General features: G+C 45.9%; 1 protein-coding gene across 2 annotated transcripts in view; it reads left to right on the forward strand.

Moving 5' to 3' along the window:
- LOC140731905 (phosphorylase b kinase gamma catalytic chain, skeletal muscle/heart isoform-like) overlaps positions 1–18,663 on the forward strand; it is an 80,338-nt gene that overhangs the window by 46,463 nt on the left and 15,212 nt on the right. For both annotated transcript variants that reach the window (XM_073053873.1, XM_073053872.1), the window contains exons 6-8: positions 4,620–4,783; positions 5,760–5,850; positions 12,137–12,290. In XM_073053873.1, coding sequence (XP_072909974.1) covers positions 4,620–4,783; positions 5,760–5,850; positions 12,137–12,290 — 409 coding nt within the window. The remainder of the gene's footprint in view (positions 1–4,619; positions 4,784–5,759; positions 5,851–12,136; positions 12,291–18,663) is intronic.

Below are 18,663 nucleotides of genomic sequence, written 5' to 3' on the forward strand. Positions count from 1 at the left end.
ATGGTGTATTCAAATAGGATGCTTTATATAGTGCATCGGTATTTATAGAATGACTTGGAAGCATCCTTAATCCTATTTGCTGAGAACTTTTCATGACCACCCCCTCACCCCAGCTCTCCAAATTCCCTTACAGAGTCAAAGAGTCATGGAGAACTGAAAGAGGCCCTTTGCCCATATGTGTCCCTACCAAGCAAGCTGTACAATCAAGCTATTTCCCAGAATTTGCCACACATCCCTTGAAACTTTTATCATCCACATACTTACTAAACGTGTCTAAAATACCTGCCTTGACCACTAACTTTTTTAGCTGGTTCCATATATCTACCACTTGGTGTGTTTATGGAAAAAAAAAGTTGCCCTTCACCTCTTATTAAACTTCTCACCTCTAACTTTAAAGCCACGTTCTCTACTGTTTGATTCCCTAACTCAAAGGATTCCAAGTACTGTACATATTATTATGCAGTTTGCAGAGTACAGCCGGCAGACAGCCACAAAACAAAGAAAGCCAAGGAACATGTTCAAAGGAAAGAAAACATCAAACAACCCCCCTCGCAAAAAAACAAATCGTGCAAATGGCAAGAACAGCTCTCACGCAAAAAAACAAATCGTGCAAACGGCAAGAACAGCCCCCCTCGCAAAAAAACAAATTGTGCAAATGGCAAGAATGACAAACTGAACACAACAAGTGTGGCTTCACCAATGACTTGTACAATCTCAATATAACTTCTACAAGAGTAGCCCCCCCCCCATTCTAGAGGAGTCCTCTGCACTCCCCGTTCTAGAGGAGTAATCCCACTCCCTCTCTTGTTCTAGAGCAGTACCCCTGGGCCTCCCTATTCTGTTCTAGAGGAGTACCCCTGGGCCTCCCTATTCTGTTCTAGAGGAGTAACTCCACTCCCTCTCTTGTTCTAGAGGAGTACCCCTGGGCCTCCCTATTCTGTTCTAGAGGAGTACCCCTGGGCCTCCCTATTCTGTTCTAGAGGAGTAACCCCACTCCCTCTCTTGTTCTAGAGGAGTACCCCTGGGCCTCCCTATTCTGTTCTAGAGGAGTAACTCCACTCCCTCTCTTGTTCTAGAGGAGTACCCCTGGGCCTCCCTATTCTGTTCTAGAGGAGTACCCCTGGGCCTCCCTATTCTGTTCTAGAGGAGTAACCCCACTCCCTCTCTTGTTCTAGAGGAGTACCCCTGGGCCTCCCTATTCTGTTCTAGAGGAGTACCCCCCTCAAAATTTTGTACACCTCTATCAAATGTTCCCTCAATCTTATAAGTCCCAAGGAATAAAGTCCTAGCCTTTTCAATTCTTCCATATACAGTACCTATTAAAAGTATTCAACCCCCCTGGAAGTTTTCATGTTTTATTGTTTTACAACATTGAATCACAGTGGATTTAATTTGACTTTTTTGACACTAATGAACAGAAAGGACTCTTTCATGTCAAAGTAAAAACCGATTTCTACAAAATAGTCTAAATTTATTATAATTATTAAAACAATATAATTGATGGCATAATTACTCACCCTCTTCAAGTCAGTGGATGTACCTTTGCCAACAATTACAACCTTGACCCTGTGTGTATAAGTCTGTATCAACTTTTCACATCTGGACACTGCAATTTCCCCCCCCATTCTTTACAAAACTGCTCAAGCTCTGTCAGATTGCACAGGGATCATGAGTGAACAGCCCTTTTCAAGACCTTAGTTGGATTGAGGTGTGGACTCTGACTTGGCCACTTCAGGACATTAACTTTGTTGTTTTTAAGCCATTCCTGTGTAGCTTTGGCTTTATGCTTGGGGTCATTGCCTTGCTGGAAAACAAATCTTCTCCTAAGTTGCAGTTCTCTTGCAGACTGCATCAGATTTTCCTCCAGGATATCCCTGTATTTTGCTGCATTCATCTTACCCTCTACCTTCAGAAGCTTTCCAGGGTTTGCTGCAGTGAAGCATCCCCACAGCATGATGCAGCCACCACCACGCTTCACGGTAAGGATGGTGTGTTTTTGATGATGTCTGGTGTTTGGCCTATGCCAAACACGTGTTTAATTTGATGGCCAAAAAGCTCAATTTTGGTTTCATCAGACCGTAGAACCTTCTTCCAGTTGACCTCATAGTCTCCCGCATGCCTTCTGGCAAACTAACCAAGATTTCATGAGTTTTTTTCAACAGTGGCTTTCTCGTTGCCACCCTCTCATAAAGCTGCAACTGGTGAAACACCCAGGCAACAGTTGTTGTATGTGCAGACTCTCTCATCTCAGGCACTCCTCCAGAGTTGTCATAGGTCTCTTGGTGGCCTCTCTCACTCGTCCCCTTGCACGGTCACTCAGTTTTTGAGGACAGCCCGTTCTAGGCAGATTTACAACTGCGCCATATTCTTTCCATTTCTTGATGATTGACAGCTGTACTCCCAGGGATATTCAGTGACTTGTATCCATCTCCTGACTTGTGCTTTTCAATAACAGTTTTTGGTGGAATTAATTGGAGCGCTCTTTTGTCTTCATGGTGTATTTTTGCCAGGATACTGACTCACTAGCAGTTGGACCTTCCAGATACCGGTTTATTTTTACTACAATCAATTGCAACACCTTGACTGCACACAGGTATCTCTAAAAACAGATATTCATTTAACTAATTCTGTGACTTCTAAAACCAACTGGCGGCACCAGTGATGATTTGGTGTGTTATATTAAAGGGGGTGAATACTTATGCAATCGATTATTTTGTGTGTTATATTTGTAATTAATTTAGATAACTTTGTAGGGATCTGTTTTCACTTTGACATGAAGGAGTCTTTTTCTGCTGATCAATGTTATAAAAAAAGGCCAAATTAAATCCACTGTGATTCAATGCTGTAAAAGAATAAAACATGTAAACTTCTAAGGGAAGTGAATACTTTTTTTGGCATTGTAACTCAGGTCCTCCAGACCTGTCAACATCCTTGTAAATATTCTCTGTACTCTTTCAAACTTATTTACTCTTTTCCAGTAGGTAGGTGACCAAAACTGTGCACAATACTCCAGATTAGGCCTCACCAATGTCTTATACAACTTGGGACTCTCTAAATACTGCCTGAGCAAACTTTACTGAACACACTGAATGCAATCCATACCATCCAATCCCACCCAGGGTTTGGAAATTTAAAATCTCCTCTGATGACAATCCTATTATTCTTGCAACTCTTCCCAGTCTCCCTGAAGGCCTGTAATACGATCCCAACAGGTAGTTACCGCTTTTTTATTGCTCAGTTCCCCCTGATAATCCTTCCTGAGTTCTTTTCTGGTTTCTTTACAATCCTCAATGACCTTTGATTTTAGTTTTCTCTATCTTACACAGGTTTCTTTTTCCTTCGTGATGGAACTCATGACCTTCCTCAGTGGAACATACCTGACCCATATTCTGTGAAATTGGTCTTTAAAAGCACACTCTACCTGTTAGATATGGGCTTGTCCCAAAACAGTAGTTGCCAATTAACTTTTCCTAGTTTCACCTATTACATATAACATTGTTACTCAGTCTGACCCGTACGTAATCCAGATCTGGTAATGGGATTGCCTTTTAATTGCTCTCTGAAATGGCCCAGAATGCCTCTCAGTTCATGAGCAAATAGGCTGGTTTTACCAATGGCACTGATCCCAAGCCCCAAGAAAATCAACTGACTCACCCAGCCAGTGTTGGGGTGTGGAACTCTTTGCTTGGGCAAGTGCTAGAGTTGAAATCCTCTGCATGTTGCTGGAAGAACAGTTGTAGGGCAGTATCTCCACACTTGGCCTGTGTAGAAACAGTGATTCCTTTACCCTCCCTCTTCCAAATTCCACGTGACCAATGTCCCTGTCCCCAGAACAATATGCAGAGGCACCTCCCTCTTTTGTTGGCCTGGCTGTACATGAAAGAAAGAACAGCACAACGTAGGAACACAATGGTTGTGCCAAACACGACGACATGGTCCATTCCCTGTACATTCATGTGTCTGACTAAAATTGTCTCAAACACTTCGATTGTATCTGCCTTCACCACACTCCATCCATTACATCCCTCCACCCTGTGTGCACCTCACATCTCCTTTCAACTTGCCCCCTCTCACCTTAAATGCATGGCCTGCAGTATTTGAGATGGAATTAAAAGCCTGCCTTTGGCCTCATTTCCTTGTACCCCATTTCCCACTCGATGTTAGGGATTTGCTGGCCCTTCATCGCTGTACGAAGACAAGTGCCTTCATCTTTTCATGTTGTGTTTCTCAAGCAAGGTGATCAGTACTCTTTGGTCCCTCAGTTCTACCCACTTGGGCCCATTGCCCTGTTGATCCACTCTTCCCATCATTGCAGTTATTTCCTTGACTGTCCTCAGCATCCTTCTCTGTACCGGGTACTTGTAGCTGCTGCTGCCCCTCTTTAAACCATGGCTCCGCCCTTGGCCATGTCTCGTACTCGTAGACCAGAACCCGCTGTGGTGCTTACTACTGAGGGACTGGAGCCTGGGATTGGTCTTGGTGGCAGAGGGCAGTGCAGACGTCTCTGATTGTGTAGAGCAGATTGTTGAGATTCCCTGGCCAGTCAGGATCAGAGACTGTGCGGGAGGGTTGGGTAAGGTGGAGCACATTGACGTAATAAAGAGTACTCCTCCTTCCAGAAGCATCATGCGAGCATTGCTGGAGGTCGTTCAGTTCCTCCACTCCAAGAACATCGTGCACCGTGATCTGAAACCTGAAAATATCCTTCTGGACGATGACATGAACATAAAGCTGTCGGACTTTGGGTTTGCCCTACAACTGTCCCAGGGGGAGAAGCTGCGAGGTGAGATGTCTCTGTGTAGGCCGCAGCCTGATATCCCCACCTTGACCCAGCTCTGCTCATTTGGTGAACCGAGACACAATCATTTAGTAACCTTCCAGAAAAAGAGAGGTTAGAGGGAAAGAAATCATGGGCTGTGAGGGTAAGAGATGAGTGGAAGAATGGCAGTGGTGTGAGAGGCTGTGAGATGATGAGGCCAGCTGAGAGTGGGGGCTGAAGGATCGAGTGATCGGTGAAATGGGCACCTCATGTTTTGTAAGATGTGTATGTGCACCAAACCCTCAGAACCTTTGTGTAACCCTCAGACCCTCCCAAGTCATGGTGTAATTACAGCTGGCACATCAGGCCCTGCCTGTATGAGCATTGGCTCTGGCTTCTGACCGCTCAGACTGTGAATAGTAACCTTCCGGGGCTGGAGGCCCAGAGATGGCCTGCCCTGGGGTAGGAGCCCTGCCTGCCCGAATGTGAGAGTTGCTGGGAAAAGGGGCTTACTTTGCTGTTGCCTTGATTTGTTTCTTGCTGCTGGTGTGAATGCTGCAAGAATGTGCTGGGCAATCTGCAAGTGTCGATACACACTCTGGCACCAACATAGCATTCCCACAGTGTTCCACAGAACAACACAAGCAGCAACAAAACAAATCTTACACAACACGAGATGCCATTTCACTGCCTATGAGTAACTCCTAAAATATTGTCTATAAGATTGAGCTACCCTTCAACAGATTACAGTATGGCAGTAGATTAGTGTCATAGATCATGGAGCATGCAACCAGGCCGTTCAGTCCACTATGGGCATGCCAAACAATGGGCTCCTACCCCTATTCATCCCACCTCCCTGTACTTGGCTCACGACTTGAATGGTCTAGACACTTGGGTGCGCCGGTTGTTAATGCAAATAACCCTGTTCAGTGTATGTTTCCATGTATCATACCTGTGATAAATAAATGAATCTGAATCTTTCTGTTTTTGTTTCATGCAGAATTATGTGGGACTCCAGGCTACCTGGCTCCAGAAATCATCATGTGCTCTATGGATGAAACCCACACAGGTTATGGCAAAGAAGTGGATTTGTAAGTTAAAGTTCAAGTTTATTGTCATCTGACTGTACATATATACAACCGAACAAAACAATGTTCCCCTGGACTACGGTGCGCCCATAATACATATATCACACGCAGCACATAAAACTGAATATTATCACAAATAAGTTAATAAAATCTAATTCAGAAACGCATGTGATGTATGCAGCACAGGGAAGCACCAAACAGCTCATTGTCCTAGTGACATTATGTCGCTGGTCTCAGTTTGAGGGAAGAAGCTGCTACCTTGCCTGGCGGACCTAGACCCGATGCTCCTTCCTGACTGTAGTGGGTCAAAGACATTATGGAATGGACGGTAGGGGTCCTCAACAATGCTTTGGGGTCTTCATACACAAACTCCCAGTAAATGTCACAAAAAGGGAGGAAGACCACAAAGTTTTTACTCTCCTCTGTAGGGTCTTGTGGTCTGATGCCTTGCAGCTTCTGTACCACACACTGAGGCAGGACACTCTCAGTGGTGCTCCTGTAGAAAGTTGTTAGAATGGGAGTCTTGCATGCCTCAATCTCCTCAAAGTTTTGACGTTGCTGTGCCTTCTTGACTAATGAAGAGGTGTGGTGGGCCCAGGCTAGATCATATGGTGTGTGCACACAAGGAAATTTCGTGTTCTTCACTCCCTCCACAGCAGAGCCATTGTTGTGCTGTGGAGTGTGGTCAGCCTGTGCCTCCCTGAAGTCCACAGTCATTTCCTTTGATCTGCCATTTTGAGACTCAAACTGTGTTCTCACAGCATTTGACAAGCCTGTACGCCAACTCAACCACAGTTGGATCATCAGTGAATTTAACAAAGTGGTTTGAGCTGGCTCGGACAGTGCAGCTGTGAGTGACCAGTGGGAGCAGCAATCGGCTGAACCAGTACTCAGTGTGCTGGAACTTGAGATGATGCTGCCAAGTTTGAAAGACCCCAGTCAGTCCAAGTTCAAAGTACATATATGTCACCATATACACCCTGAGATTTGTTTTCTTATGGGCATTCATAATAAATAGAAGAAACACAATAGGATCAATGAAAGACCATACCCAAAAGGGCAGACAACAGCCAACGTGCAGAAAACAACAAAAGCAAATGCAAAAATAAATAATAATAAAAATAAATACATAAAAACAAAAATAAATAAATAAGCAAGCAAACAATAAATATCGAGAATATGTAACAGTTTCTTACCCCAAGCCATCAGAACCTGGACTGACACCAACTTACTGCCCTCTACTGTGCCTATTGTCTTGTTCGTTATTTATTGTAATGCCTGCACTGTTTTGTGCACTTTATGCAGTCCTGGGTAGGTCTGTAGTCTAGTGTAGTTTTTTTTCCTGTGTTGTTTTTACGTAGTTCAGTGTAGTTTTTGTACTGTTTCATGTAGCACCATGGTCCTGAAAAACATTCTCTCATTTTTACCAGCAGTTATGGTTGAAATGACAATAAAAAGTGACTTGACCTGATGCAATGAAGAGTTCTTGAAAGTGAATTCTTAGGGTGTGTGAATAAGTGAAGCTAAGTGAAATTATCCTCTCTAGTTCAAGAGCCTGATGGTTGAAGGGTGATCTGGCAGTGTGAGTCCTGAAGCTCCTGTACCTTCGTCCTGATGGTAGTGAGAAGAGAGCATGGTCTGGGTGGAGGGTGTCCCTGATGATGGATGCTGCTTTCGTGCAAAAATGCTCCATGTAGATGTGCTAAATGGTGGGAGGACTTTATCACTGATGGACCACTACTTTTTGTAGGATTTTCCATTCTAGGGCATTGGTATTTCTGTAATAGAACCTCTCAATATACTCTCCACCACGCATCTATAGAAGTTTGTCAAAGTTTTAAATGACATGCCAAATCTTTGCAAACTTCTAAGAAAGTAGAGGTGCTGCTGTGCTTTCTTCATAATGGCACCTGCATTCTGGGCCTAGGACAAATCCTCTGATATAATAACATCGTGGAGTTTAAAGTTGCTAACCCTCTCCACCTCTGATGAAGAATGGTTCATGCATCCCTGGTTTCCTTCTCCTGAAGTCAATAATCACCTCCTTGGTCGGGCTGACATTGAGTAAGAGATTGTGTTATGACACCAATCAGCAGATTTTCAATCTCCCTTTTACATGCTGATTCACCTTTGATTCAGCCAATGACAGTGGTGTCATCAGCAAACTTAAATATGGCATTGGAGCTGTGCTTAGCCTCACCGTCATAAGTGTAAAGTGAGTAGAGCAGGGGACTAAGCACACAGCCCTGTGGTACATCAGCGCTGATGAAGATTGTGGAGGAGACGTTGTTGCCAATCTGAACTAACTGTGGTCCCCAAATGAGGAAATTGAGGATCCAATTGCACAAGGAAGTATTAAGGCCAAGGTCTTGAAGCTTATTGATTAATTTTGAAGGGGTTGATGGTATTGAACGCTGAGCTGTAGTTAATAAAGAGCCTCCTGATGGGTGTTGAGTCCCAATGAGGACAGTTTACCCACCAGCCTCTGAGGAATGATCATGTTAAACACCAAGCTGAAGTTGACAAACAACATCCTGGTGTATGAGGCATTGTTTTCTAGGGATGGATGGCCAAGGCTATGGCATCATCGTATGTTTATACTCAACGCACAATGAGATATTAAAATCGGGTTACTTGCTTTGTCTGCGTACTCCCTATGGAAATGCTACCCACACGTCTGACATTGATGTTACAGGGACAGATATACTCTTGCCTTTGACTTTCCTACTAATCACCAGCACAGCTCTGTAAGTCATTCAAACATCTGCAATAGCTGTTTTTAGTGCTCAGAAATTTCCAATTAGGTTTTGAATAAAATATATTAGGTTGATTCAATAAATATCTTGTGTCTTTTATCAATCATGTTTGAGTGTTTACTTTTGCCATTGCCATGAAGTCTTTGCCACAGTAATTAGGGAGATGAGAGAGACTGTAGATCCTACACCTGGCACTGTCCATTGCACTGAGTCCTCCAGCAGTTTGTTCTTTAGCTTAACCTGGCCTGTGCAGTCTGCACATCCTTTTCCCAGGAACAGAAAACATCCTATAGGTGCTGGAAGCCTTGAGCAAATGCTGGAGGAACTTAGCAAGTCAGGCAGCTTCTGTGGAGGGGAGTCAGCAGTTGATGTTTTGGGCTGAGACCCTTCATCTGGAAATGAAGGTGTTAGAAACCAGAATAAGAAGGTGGGGAGAAGGGGGTAATGAAGTAAGAGGCAGGCTGGGATGTGATAGGTGGAAGAAGAGGGAATCTTACAGGAGAGATCAGTGGACCATGGAAGAAAGGGAAGAGGAGAGGAACCAGAGCAAGCTGATGGGCAGGTGATGAGAGAGTGAGAGAACCAGGATGGGGAATGAAAAAAGAGAGGAGAGGGAGTGGGCAGACATACCAGAAGTTAGAGTTATCGATGTTCATGCCATCAGCTGGAGACTATCCAGATGGAATATGAGGAGTTGCTCCTTCAATTTGAATATGGCCTCATCTCGGTTAGAGGAGGCCATGTCAAAGTGGGAAGTCAAATTGAAATGGCTCTGTGCCGTCAGCTCTTCTGATGGGGTGTTTGCTGCAGAAAAGTCCTTCACGGTTTATTTGTTAAAATTATTTGAAGAAATGTAAGAGTTTTATTCATATAGACTGGTTATTTTTTTTAAGCTGATCTATGAAACTATCAAACTATTGAGAAAGCAGAGCTGTCAACACCAAGAATCAAAGGATGTTACTCGCCACCACCAAACCTACACTGCCCTGTTGTGGGGCCCCTGTCACTCCCACTCCTCAGCTCATGCCCTCAGCCCAGGATGTTCCCCTTTAGAGGTGCTGAGAACTGTTTCCTACAGGCAGTGAGTCCCACACTGCAGATAAAACCCTCATTGACGTTCCCTGAAACTCAAGCCATTCTGAATTTGTGCTCCTGTCCCTCAAACCCTCCATTCATGGCAACCATTTCCTTCAGTTACCCTAATTGAACCAGTTAATAATTCCTATCCACCCCTGCTGGATTTCTTCTCAATTTTCTCTACCTAAAGGAGAATAACCCCAACTACTCCGATCTAACTGTGGCTAGAAACTCTTCACCTTTCGAACCACTCTGGTATTTCCACCCTGTCGCAGTTGTCCATGTTCTTCCTGAAGTGAACGGGTTTAGGCTACAAATGCCACTATTTTTATTACCTCCCTCTTCCTGTATTTTATGATCCCAGAATCCCATAAATGCTTCATTAAGCAATCTCTCAACCATATTCAATTATTATTGCATGTATACACCCCGATCCTTCTGTTTAGAAATTTATTCATGTTTTATAGATTAGAGAGCATGAGGAAAAATTAAGTGAGCTAGCGCTTTTCCTTTCGGAGCAAAGGAGGGCGAGAGATTACATGATAATAGTGTAAAAGAGACATTGATAGAGTGCATAGCCAGCAGTATTTCCAAGGGTTAAATGCTCTTATGGGCTTTGAATTTGTGTTTCTGGACTGTTTGTCTACCGCCACCTTCACCTCTGTGTTGTGTTCTCTTTGCCCCTTCCACCAGAGACACAGACTCTGAGTCTGCCTGCAATCTATGATCTCCCACTGCTCCACAGTTTATCTCCGCTCCACCATCAATGTCATCTATAGGTTTTGAAATTGTCCCTAAACCCCCAAGTCATTAATATGTAGCTAGCTCTGATCCTGACCCTGACCCCAAGGAGCACCAATCTGCCATCACCACTTTTACTCACTTCGTCACTGATGATTTAATTTCACTGATCTCAACTTCTTCACCCTAGTTTTCTGAGGGATTTCAAAACTCTATTAGGACCACAACCATGGCCTTGCTCTAATGAATCTCTCTGTAGTCTCTTCAAATAATCCAACCAGGAGAGTCAAACCTGATTTGTCTTTAACTAATCCTTACTGGCTCTGCTTAATGAACTCAAAACTCCCAGCACTGAGGTTGTAGTTGCTTGATCTATTTCTACTGCCCCTTTTGAACAAAGCAATCATATTTGCCATTCTTCGTCCCCTAAACCATTCCTGCACCCAGGCTAGATTATAAAGCTACGGCAAGCTCTCCTGCAATGTCTGCACCTCCTCCAGAGATACTCTGACCCAGACCAGCTTAGAACCACGTCCTCCTTCCTCCACTGACAATGGGTTATAAATAGCTTTGACTTCTTTAGTAAAGACCGATGAATGTTTGGCCACCCTCTCTGTCTATCAGAGGGTTAACCTTGCTCCATAGTAAATCTTACTCAACCTTTCCCTATCCACTTTATTTGATCTGGAAGCTTTGTATGATAACAAGTTTTCTGTGTCTGCTTTACTTTCTTATTCACCTCTGGCAGCTTTTTAATGTTTTGTCGGATTATACCTCAAGTTATTCACATAGTTTGTAAACAAACTTGCTTTGTTTCATTCCATTCCTTATCACTGCTGATCAGGAAGCTCTCTCTTGGCTTCCTTTATCTCCTCCCCTTGGAGGACACACCCAGCCTGTGCCAAAATCATAGCTCAAGCCTTCCGAAAGATGACTTCAGTGGAACCTGAGCCCGAGCCCAAGTCCTTTGAGAATATCCCTTTGTGGAACCCTGTACTTGTGAAACCCACTTTCTATGGAAATGGCTCTCCATCAGAATTCTCCTTCACACAGCTGGGGCTGATTCTCTCTCAGCATTGCTGAACACTCAGTATCTGAAATGTTAACTCCCTCTGCCTGATTCCAGCATTTTCTGCTTCAGATTTCCAGCTGCATTGTTTGGATCTTGCCTTCTATCACACCTCCCTGTACTGGTGCCAACTAACACTTGCCCTTTCTAAAATCTAGTTGTACTCGATGCTTTAGTTCCCTTGACACATGTCTGGTCATCTCTGCTCACTGTAAGCTCGAGATGATCCAGAACTCAGCTCCCATTTAATAACAAGGCAGTTAACCTGAGTCTGCATCACTGGTTTCCAATGTCTACACAGCTTCACCTCTCACCTTTGCTGGAACTTCCTTAAACACATAATCCTTCTAGTTATCGAAGATTAACCCTTGCTGCATAGCTGTTTTCTCTAGAATTCTCTCCCTAAACCTCTCTCCTCTTTTCTCTTTAATCTCCTTTTACTGCAACCTTTGATCATTCTTGCTAATATCTCCTGACGTGGAAAGGTGGTACTTTAGTATACTATAGTTAAGGCAGCATGTTTTGGCTGTGGTTGGGGACTTAGCTTAGTATTGTACAGTGTAACTTTGGATCCGTGCACAGAAATCCAGGCTCATTGCTGCAGTGGTCTTCCTGAGACAGACTTGTGTTGTTTTTCTGTGTGCAGGTGGAGCTGTGGGGTGATTATGTACACGTTGCTGAGCGGCTCCCCACCGTTCTGGCACAGGAAACAGATGCTGATGCTCAGAATGATCATGGAGGGAAATTACAATTTCAGTTCCCTGGAATGGCAAGACCGGTCAGACACTGTCAAGGACTTGGTATGTATTTTGGGTATCAAACTACGAAACTGCATCAGGAGCATGAAGTGATGAATGAACATTTCAACGGGCCTTTCATTAGCGGCACGAGATTGTTCCAAGTATTCACACTGAGACATTGAGCTGGTCTCTCCCCTGACAGTGTAACAAATATTGTGCAAGATACAAAGGCACAACACTGTGATAACTTGGTTAAAGAACCCTTTGAGATGTGCAGTGAGTTAGATAAAATAAAAATGATAAATATTGCAGGGATTTATAATCTTGCAGAAATAGCAGTCGGCCTGATGATTGGAAGTACTTTAGAATTCCCCAAAAGAGGTCCATGAAATTGATAAAGAAATACAATATGAGAGATAAAATAGACAGCTAGGGTTATAGATGTGCAAAAGAAAAGAGCAGCATGCTGTGTAGGCACCAGACGGACAGAGACGGATATTTTCTAAGACACAGGAGCAGAATCAGCCCATTCAGTCTGCTCCACCATTTGATCATGGCTGATGCATTTCCCTCCCAACTCCATGGCCTTCTTCCCATAACCTTTCACACCCTGGGTAACCAAGAACCTATCAACCACCTTAAATACACCTGGCCTCCACAGTCACCTGTAGCAACGAATTCCACAGATTCAGCACAGTCATCTCTGTTCTAAAAGGAGTCCCTCTGTCCAGAGGTTGTGCCTTCTGGTCCAAGAATCCCCCACCATAGGAACTATCCTTTGCGCACGCACTCTATCCAGGCTTTCTGACGTTGAGTAGGTTTCAATGAGATCCCCACCACCTCATTCTACTGAATTCCAATGAGCCAGAGCCATTCATGCTGCTCATATGATGAGCCTTTTATTCTTGGAATAATTTCCGTGAACCTCCTTTAAATCCTGGCCTTAGTGAAACCACGGTGGGAATATAGTGGATAGTTTTGGTCTCCCTACCAAAGGATGCACTTACCATAGGGAAATTTCAACAAAGATTCATAACTGGCTCCAGAGATCAGGGATGACAATCGCATCAGATGAGAACTCGAGTTGACAGGGACTGCATTCTCTGGCATTAGGTGATGAGAGGAAATCTAGTCTTACCATACAAAGTTCTTAAAAGGATGGACAGGCTGACTGCGGGGAGGATGGTTCCTGTGACTGAGGAGTCTGGGACAGGGCACAGTTTGAAATCCAGAGTGGAGGAGAGGAGAAATGTCTTCACTCAGAGGATGATGACCACCAGTAGGAAACAGAGTGGGAATAAAGGTGGTAAGTGCTGGGTTTGCATATGCCTGGGTACATGAATGAGCAGACAATTTACTTTAGAATCTGTGGAGTTGAGATGTAGAAGATGGAAAGAGACTTCAAGGCAACTTGGGCAGGTGGAGGAAGTAGAAAAGCGTGGCAGACGTGGACAGATGTTAAGGAGTAAAGCAGAAAGGCAGTGTATTAACTAAATGGTGCTAGATTGGGAAGTATTCCTGTACTCCCGTCATCAACAGAAGGTGCAGCAATCAATGCAGAAGGCAGGAGGGTGAGTACAGGGGGCAGGGGTGTCTCTCTCCGGGGCATGGTGAGGCCACACCTGGAGGCAGGAGGGTGAGTACAAGGGGTAGGGGTGTCTCTCTCCTGGGCATGGTGAGGCCACACCTGGAGGCAGGAGGGTGAGTACAGGGGGTAGGGGTGTCTCTCTCCGGGGCATAGAGAGGCCACACCTGGAGGCAGGAGGGTGAGTACGGGTCTGGGGTGTCTCTCTCCGGGGCATGGTGAGGCCACACCTGGAGGCAGGAGGGTGAGTACAGGGGGTAGGGGTGTCTCTCTCCTGGGCATGGTGAGGCCACACCTGGAGGCAGGAGGGTGAGTACAGGGGGTAGGGGTGTCTCTCACCGGGGCATAGAGAGGCCACACCTGGAGGCAGGAGGGTGAGTACGGGGCTGGGGTGTCTCTCTCCTGGGCATAGTGAGGCCACACCTGGAGGATTGGTCGCAGTTTTAAAATACAAGTGATTCTGCAGATTCTGGAAATCCAGAACAACAGACAGAAAATACTGGAGGAAGTCAGCACGTCTGGCAGCATCAATGGAAGCGAATAAACAGTCGACGTTTTAGGCCGAGACCCTTCATCGGGACTGGGAAGGAAGAGGAAAGTAGCAGAATAAGAAGGCGGCGGGGTGGGGAAGGAGTAGAAGATTGGAGGTGATAGGTGAAGGGGAAGGTGGGGGGGATGAGGTGAGAAGCTGGGAGGTGATAGGTGGAAAATAGAAAGGGCTGAAGAAGAAGGAATCTGATAGGAGAGGACAGAGGAGCATGGGAAAAAGTAAGGAGGAGGAACACTGTAGGGAGGGGTGATAGCCAGTTGAGGAGAAACGAAGGTGCAAGAGTGGGGCTGGAATAGAGAAAGTGAAGGGGGAGGGGAGAAGTTAGAGAAATCAGTGTTCATGCCGTTAAGTTGAAGACTATCCAGATGGAGTATGAGGTGTTGCTTAAACAACCTGCGAGTGGCCTCATTGTTGCAGTAAAGGAGACCATGGACCGACGGTTCGGAATGGGAATGGGGACTGGAATTACAATGGCTGGCCAGCAGGAAATCCTCCCTGTTGTGGACTGAGCGAAGGAGCTCAGTAAAGCGAATGTATGTCGGGTGTCACCGATGTGGAGGAGGCTGCGCCAGGAGTACTCGATATAGTAGGTGCAGTGTAGCCTCCCTGGAGGTATTGTTGAGGGCTGAATGAGAGTGAGAAAGGAGGTGAATGGACAAGATGGTGAAAGTTGCGGAGAATGATGTGCTGGATGTGAAGTCTCGTGGGGTGGGAGGTAAGAATAAGAGAAACTATAGAAGGGCAGATGTCCAGGAAATAGAGGAGATGTAGGTGAGGGGAGCATCAATGGTAGAGAAAGGGAAACCCTGTCTTTGAAGAATGAGGGCATCACCAATGTTTTTAGAAAGGAAAGCCTCATCCTGACTAGATTACACTCTGTCTGGACTACAATCCCTGCAATCCATGGCCTGTAATTTCCCTTTGGTAGTCGTGCTTTCGAACCATCTTTACCATTTGGCGTTTTTGCAGTATTCTGAAATAAATTTGAGAATGAAGAATCAGCTGCAGTAGCCATTGGTACAGACTTGGAGCTGGATCAAACCAGTGGGGCCCGGGCATCAGGCTCCAGAGTGAAAAATGAACCAATGTTTGGCAATTGCGGGACTGGACTTTGGGCTGGATCGAAGCGGTGGGATCCAGACACGAGAGCAGAAAGGTGAACCAATGTTTGGCAATTGCGGGACTGGACTTTGGGCTGGATCGAAGCGGTGGGATCCAGACACGAGAGCAGAAAGGTGAACCAATGTTTGGCTAAGTTAAGTGCCAAACCAGATTAAAAAGATCAAGGCAAAGGATAAAACAGTGTTCAGCTCATTTCTCTGTGAAGTTTACCTGCCTCAGCAGTGAACTGAGTCTCCATGGCTGTGGCCTACAGGCATCACACTGGTCTCAGTTCTCAGTGAACAGTCTCCATTGCTGTGGCCTACAGGCATCACACTGGTCTCAGTTCTCAGTGAACAGTCTCCATTGCTGTGGCCTACAGGCATCACACTGGTCTCAGTGAACAGTGAACAGTCTCCATGGCTGTGGCCTACAGGCATCACACTGGTCTCAGTTCTCAGTGAACAGTCTCCATGGCTGTGGCCTACAGGCATCACACTGGTCTCAGTGAACAGTCTCCATGGCTGTGGCCTACAGGCATCACACTGGTCTCAGTTCTCAGGGCACAGTCTCCATGGCTGTGGCCTACAGGCATCACACTGGTCTCAGTTCTCAGTGAACAGTCTCCATGGCTGTGGCCTACAGGCATCACACTGGTCTCAGTGAACAGTGAACAGTCTCCATGGCTGTGCCCTACAGGCATCACACTGGTCTCAGTGAACAGTCTCCATGGCTGTGGCCTACAGGCATCACACTGGTCTCAATTCTCAGTGAACAGTCTCCATGGCTGTGGCCTACAGGCATCACACTGGTCTCAGTTCTCAGTGAACAGTCTCCATGGCTGTGGCCTACAGGCATCACACTGGTCTCAGTGAACAGTCTCCATGGCTGTGGCCTACAGGCATCACACTGGTCTCAGTTCTCAGTGAACAGTCTCCATGGCTGTGGCCTACAGGCATCACACTGGTCTCAGTTCTCAGTGAACAGTCTCCATGGCTGTGGCCTACAGGCATCACACTGGTCTCAGTGAACAGTCTCCATGGCTGTGGCCTACAGGCATCACACTGGTCTCAGTGAACAGTCTCCATGGCTGTGGCCTACAGGCATCACACTGGTCTCAGTTCTCAGTGAACAGTCTCCATGGCTGTGGCCTACAGGCATCACACTGGTCTCAGTGAACAGCCTCCATGGCTGTGGCCTACAGGCATCACACTGGTCTCAGTTCTCAGTGAACAGTCTCCATGGCTGTGGCCTGAGCCATTGGGCTCCTGACCGGGTGCAGTGCCTAACGGACTCTTGTGATGATAGGACAAGGTGAGGGGGTTGGATACATTGGGATGTATAGGACAAGGTTAGTGGGGGGGGGGGGGGGGATTGGATACATTGTATATGTAGGACATGTTGAGGAAGAATTGGGTAATTGGTGATGTACAGGACCAGGTGAGGTGGATTAGATACATTGTAATTTACAGGACAAGGTGAGTGGGTATTGGATACACTGATGTACAGGACCAGGTGAGGTGGATTGGATACACTGTGATCTATAGGATAAGGTGAGGGTGAATTGGATACACTGTGATCTATAGGATAAGGTGAGGGTGAATTGGATACACTGTGATGTGCAGGACAGGATGAGGGGTGATTGGATACATTGTGATGTAGAGGGCAAGGTGAGGGAGGTTCAGATTGGATACACTGTAATATATAGGTCAAGGTCCGGTGGGGGGGGGGGAGTGGTGGTTAGATACATTGTGATATAACCATATAACAATCACAGCACGGAAACAGCCATCTCGGCCCTTCTAGTCCGTGCCGAACGCCTACACTCACCTAGTCCCACTGACCTACACTCAGCCCGTAACCCTCCATTCCTTTCCTGTCCATATACCTATCCAATTTTACTTTAAATGACAATATCGAACCTGCTTCTACCACTTCTACTGGAATATACAGGACAAGGTGAGGCAGGATTGGGTACATTGTAATATATTGGACAAGATGAAGGGGGATTTGACACATTGTAATTTACAGGACAAGGTGAGGGGGTGATTGGATGCACTGATATACAGGAGAGGGTGAGGCAGGATCGGGTACATTGTAATGTACAGGACAAGGTGAGGGGGTGATTGGATGCACTGATATACAGGAGAGGGTGAGGCAGGATCGGGTACATTGTAATGTACAGGACAAGGTGAGGGGGTGATTGGATGCACTGATATACAGGAGAGGGTGAGGCAGGATCGGGTACATTGTAATGTACAGGACAAGGTGAGGGGGTGATTGGATGCACTGATATACAGGAGAGGGTGAGGCAGGATCGGGTACATTGTAATGTACAGGACAAGGTGAGGGGGTGATTGGATGCACTGATATACAGGAGAGGGTGAGGCAGGATCGGGTACATTGTAATGTACAGGACAAGGTGAGGGGGTGATTGGATGCACTGATATACAGGAGAGGGTGAGGCAGGATCGGGTACATTGTAATGTACAGGACAAGGTGAGGGGGTGATTGGATGCACTGATATACAGGAGAGGGTGAGGCAGGATCGGGTACATTGTAATGTACAGGACAAGGTGAGGGGGTGATTGGATGCACTGATATACAGGAGAGGGTGAGGCAGGATCGGGTACATTGTAATGTACAGGACAAGGTGAGGGGGTGATTGGATGCACTGATATACAGGAGAGGGTGAGGCAGGATCGGGTACATTGTAATGTACAGGACAAGGTGAGGGGGTGATTGGGTACAGTGTGATATATAGGGCAACGTGAGTTGGGTTTGGATAGATTGTGATGTATAGGACAAGGTGAGGGAGGGGTTCACATGGGACAGGGAGAAAACGATGGACAGGTAAGAATGGACATTTAACAGTGGGAGGGGGATGGTTAGAGAACATCATGAAGGAGCTTCTGTGACGATAGTTTAGGTCACCCTGCTGGATTGGTGGTTTAAACCTCAGTATGCCTGATGGCTATGCAGTGCCTCTGAAATGTCACCAGGGTTGTCCTTTGAAAGGACACTGGTCAGAAGCTGTGGGGTTCTTTGATAAAAGTTTGAAAGCCAGTAGGCAAAGTAAAGGACACATGAGTGTGAGAACCAGAGGGAGAAGCAGGAAGGAGGTTAATGGGAGGATGAGGAGAGCATTTCTGAGAGTCTAACTGAAAGGAGGCAAAGGATGTGAGACAGTGTGTGAA

Source organism: Hemitrygon akajei, chromosome 8 (assembly GCF_048418815.1).
Source record: "Hemitrygon akajei chromosome 8, sHemAka1.3, whole genome shotgun sequence".
Lineage (NCBI taxonomy): Eukaryota > Metazoa > Chordata > Chondrichthyes > Myliobatiformes > Dasyatidae > Hemitrygon > Hemitrygon akajei.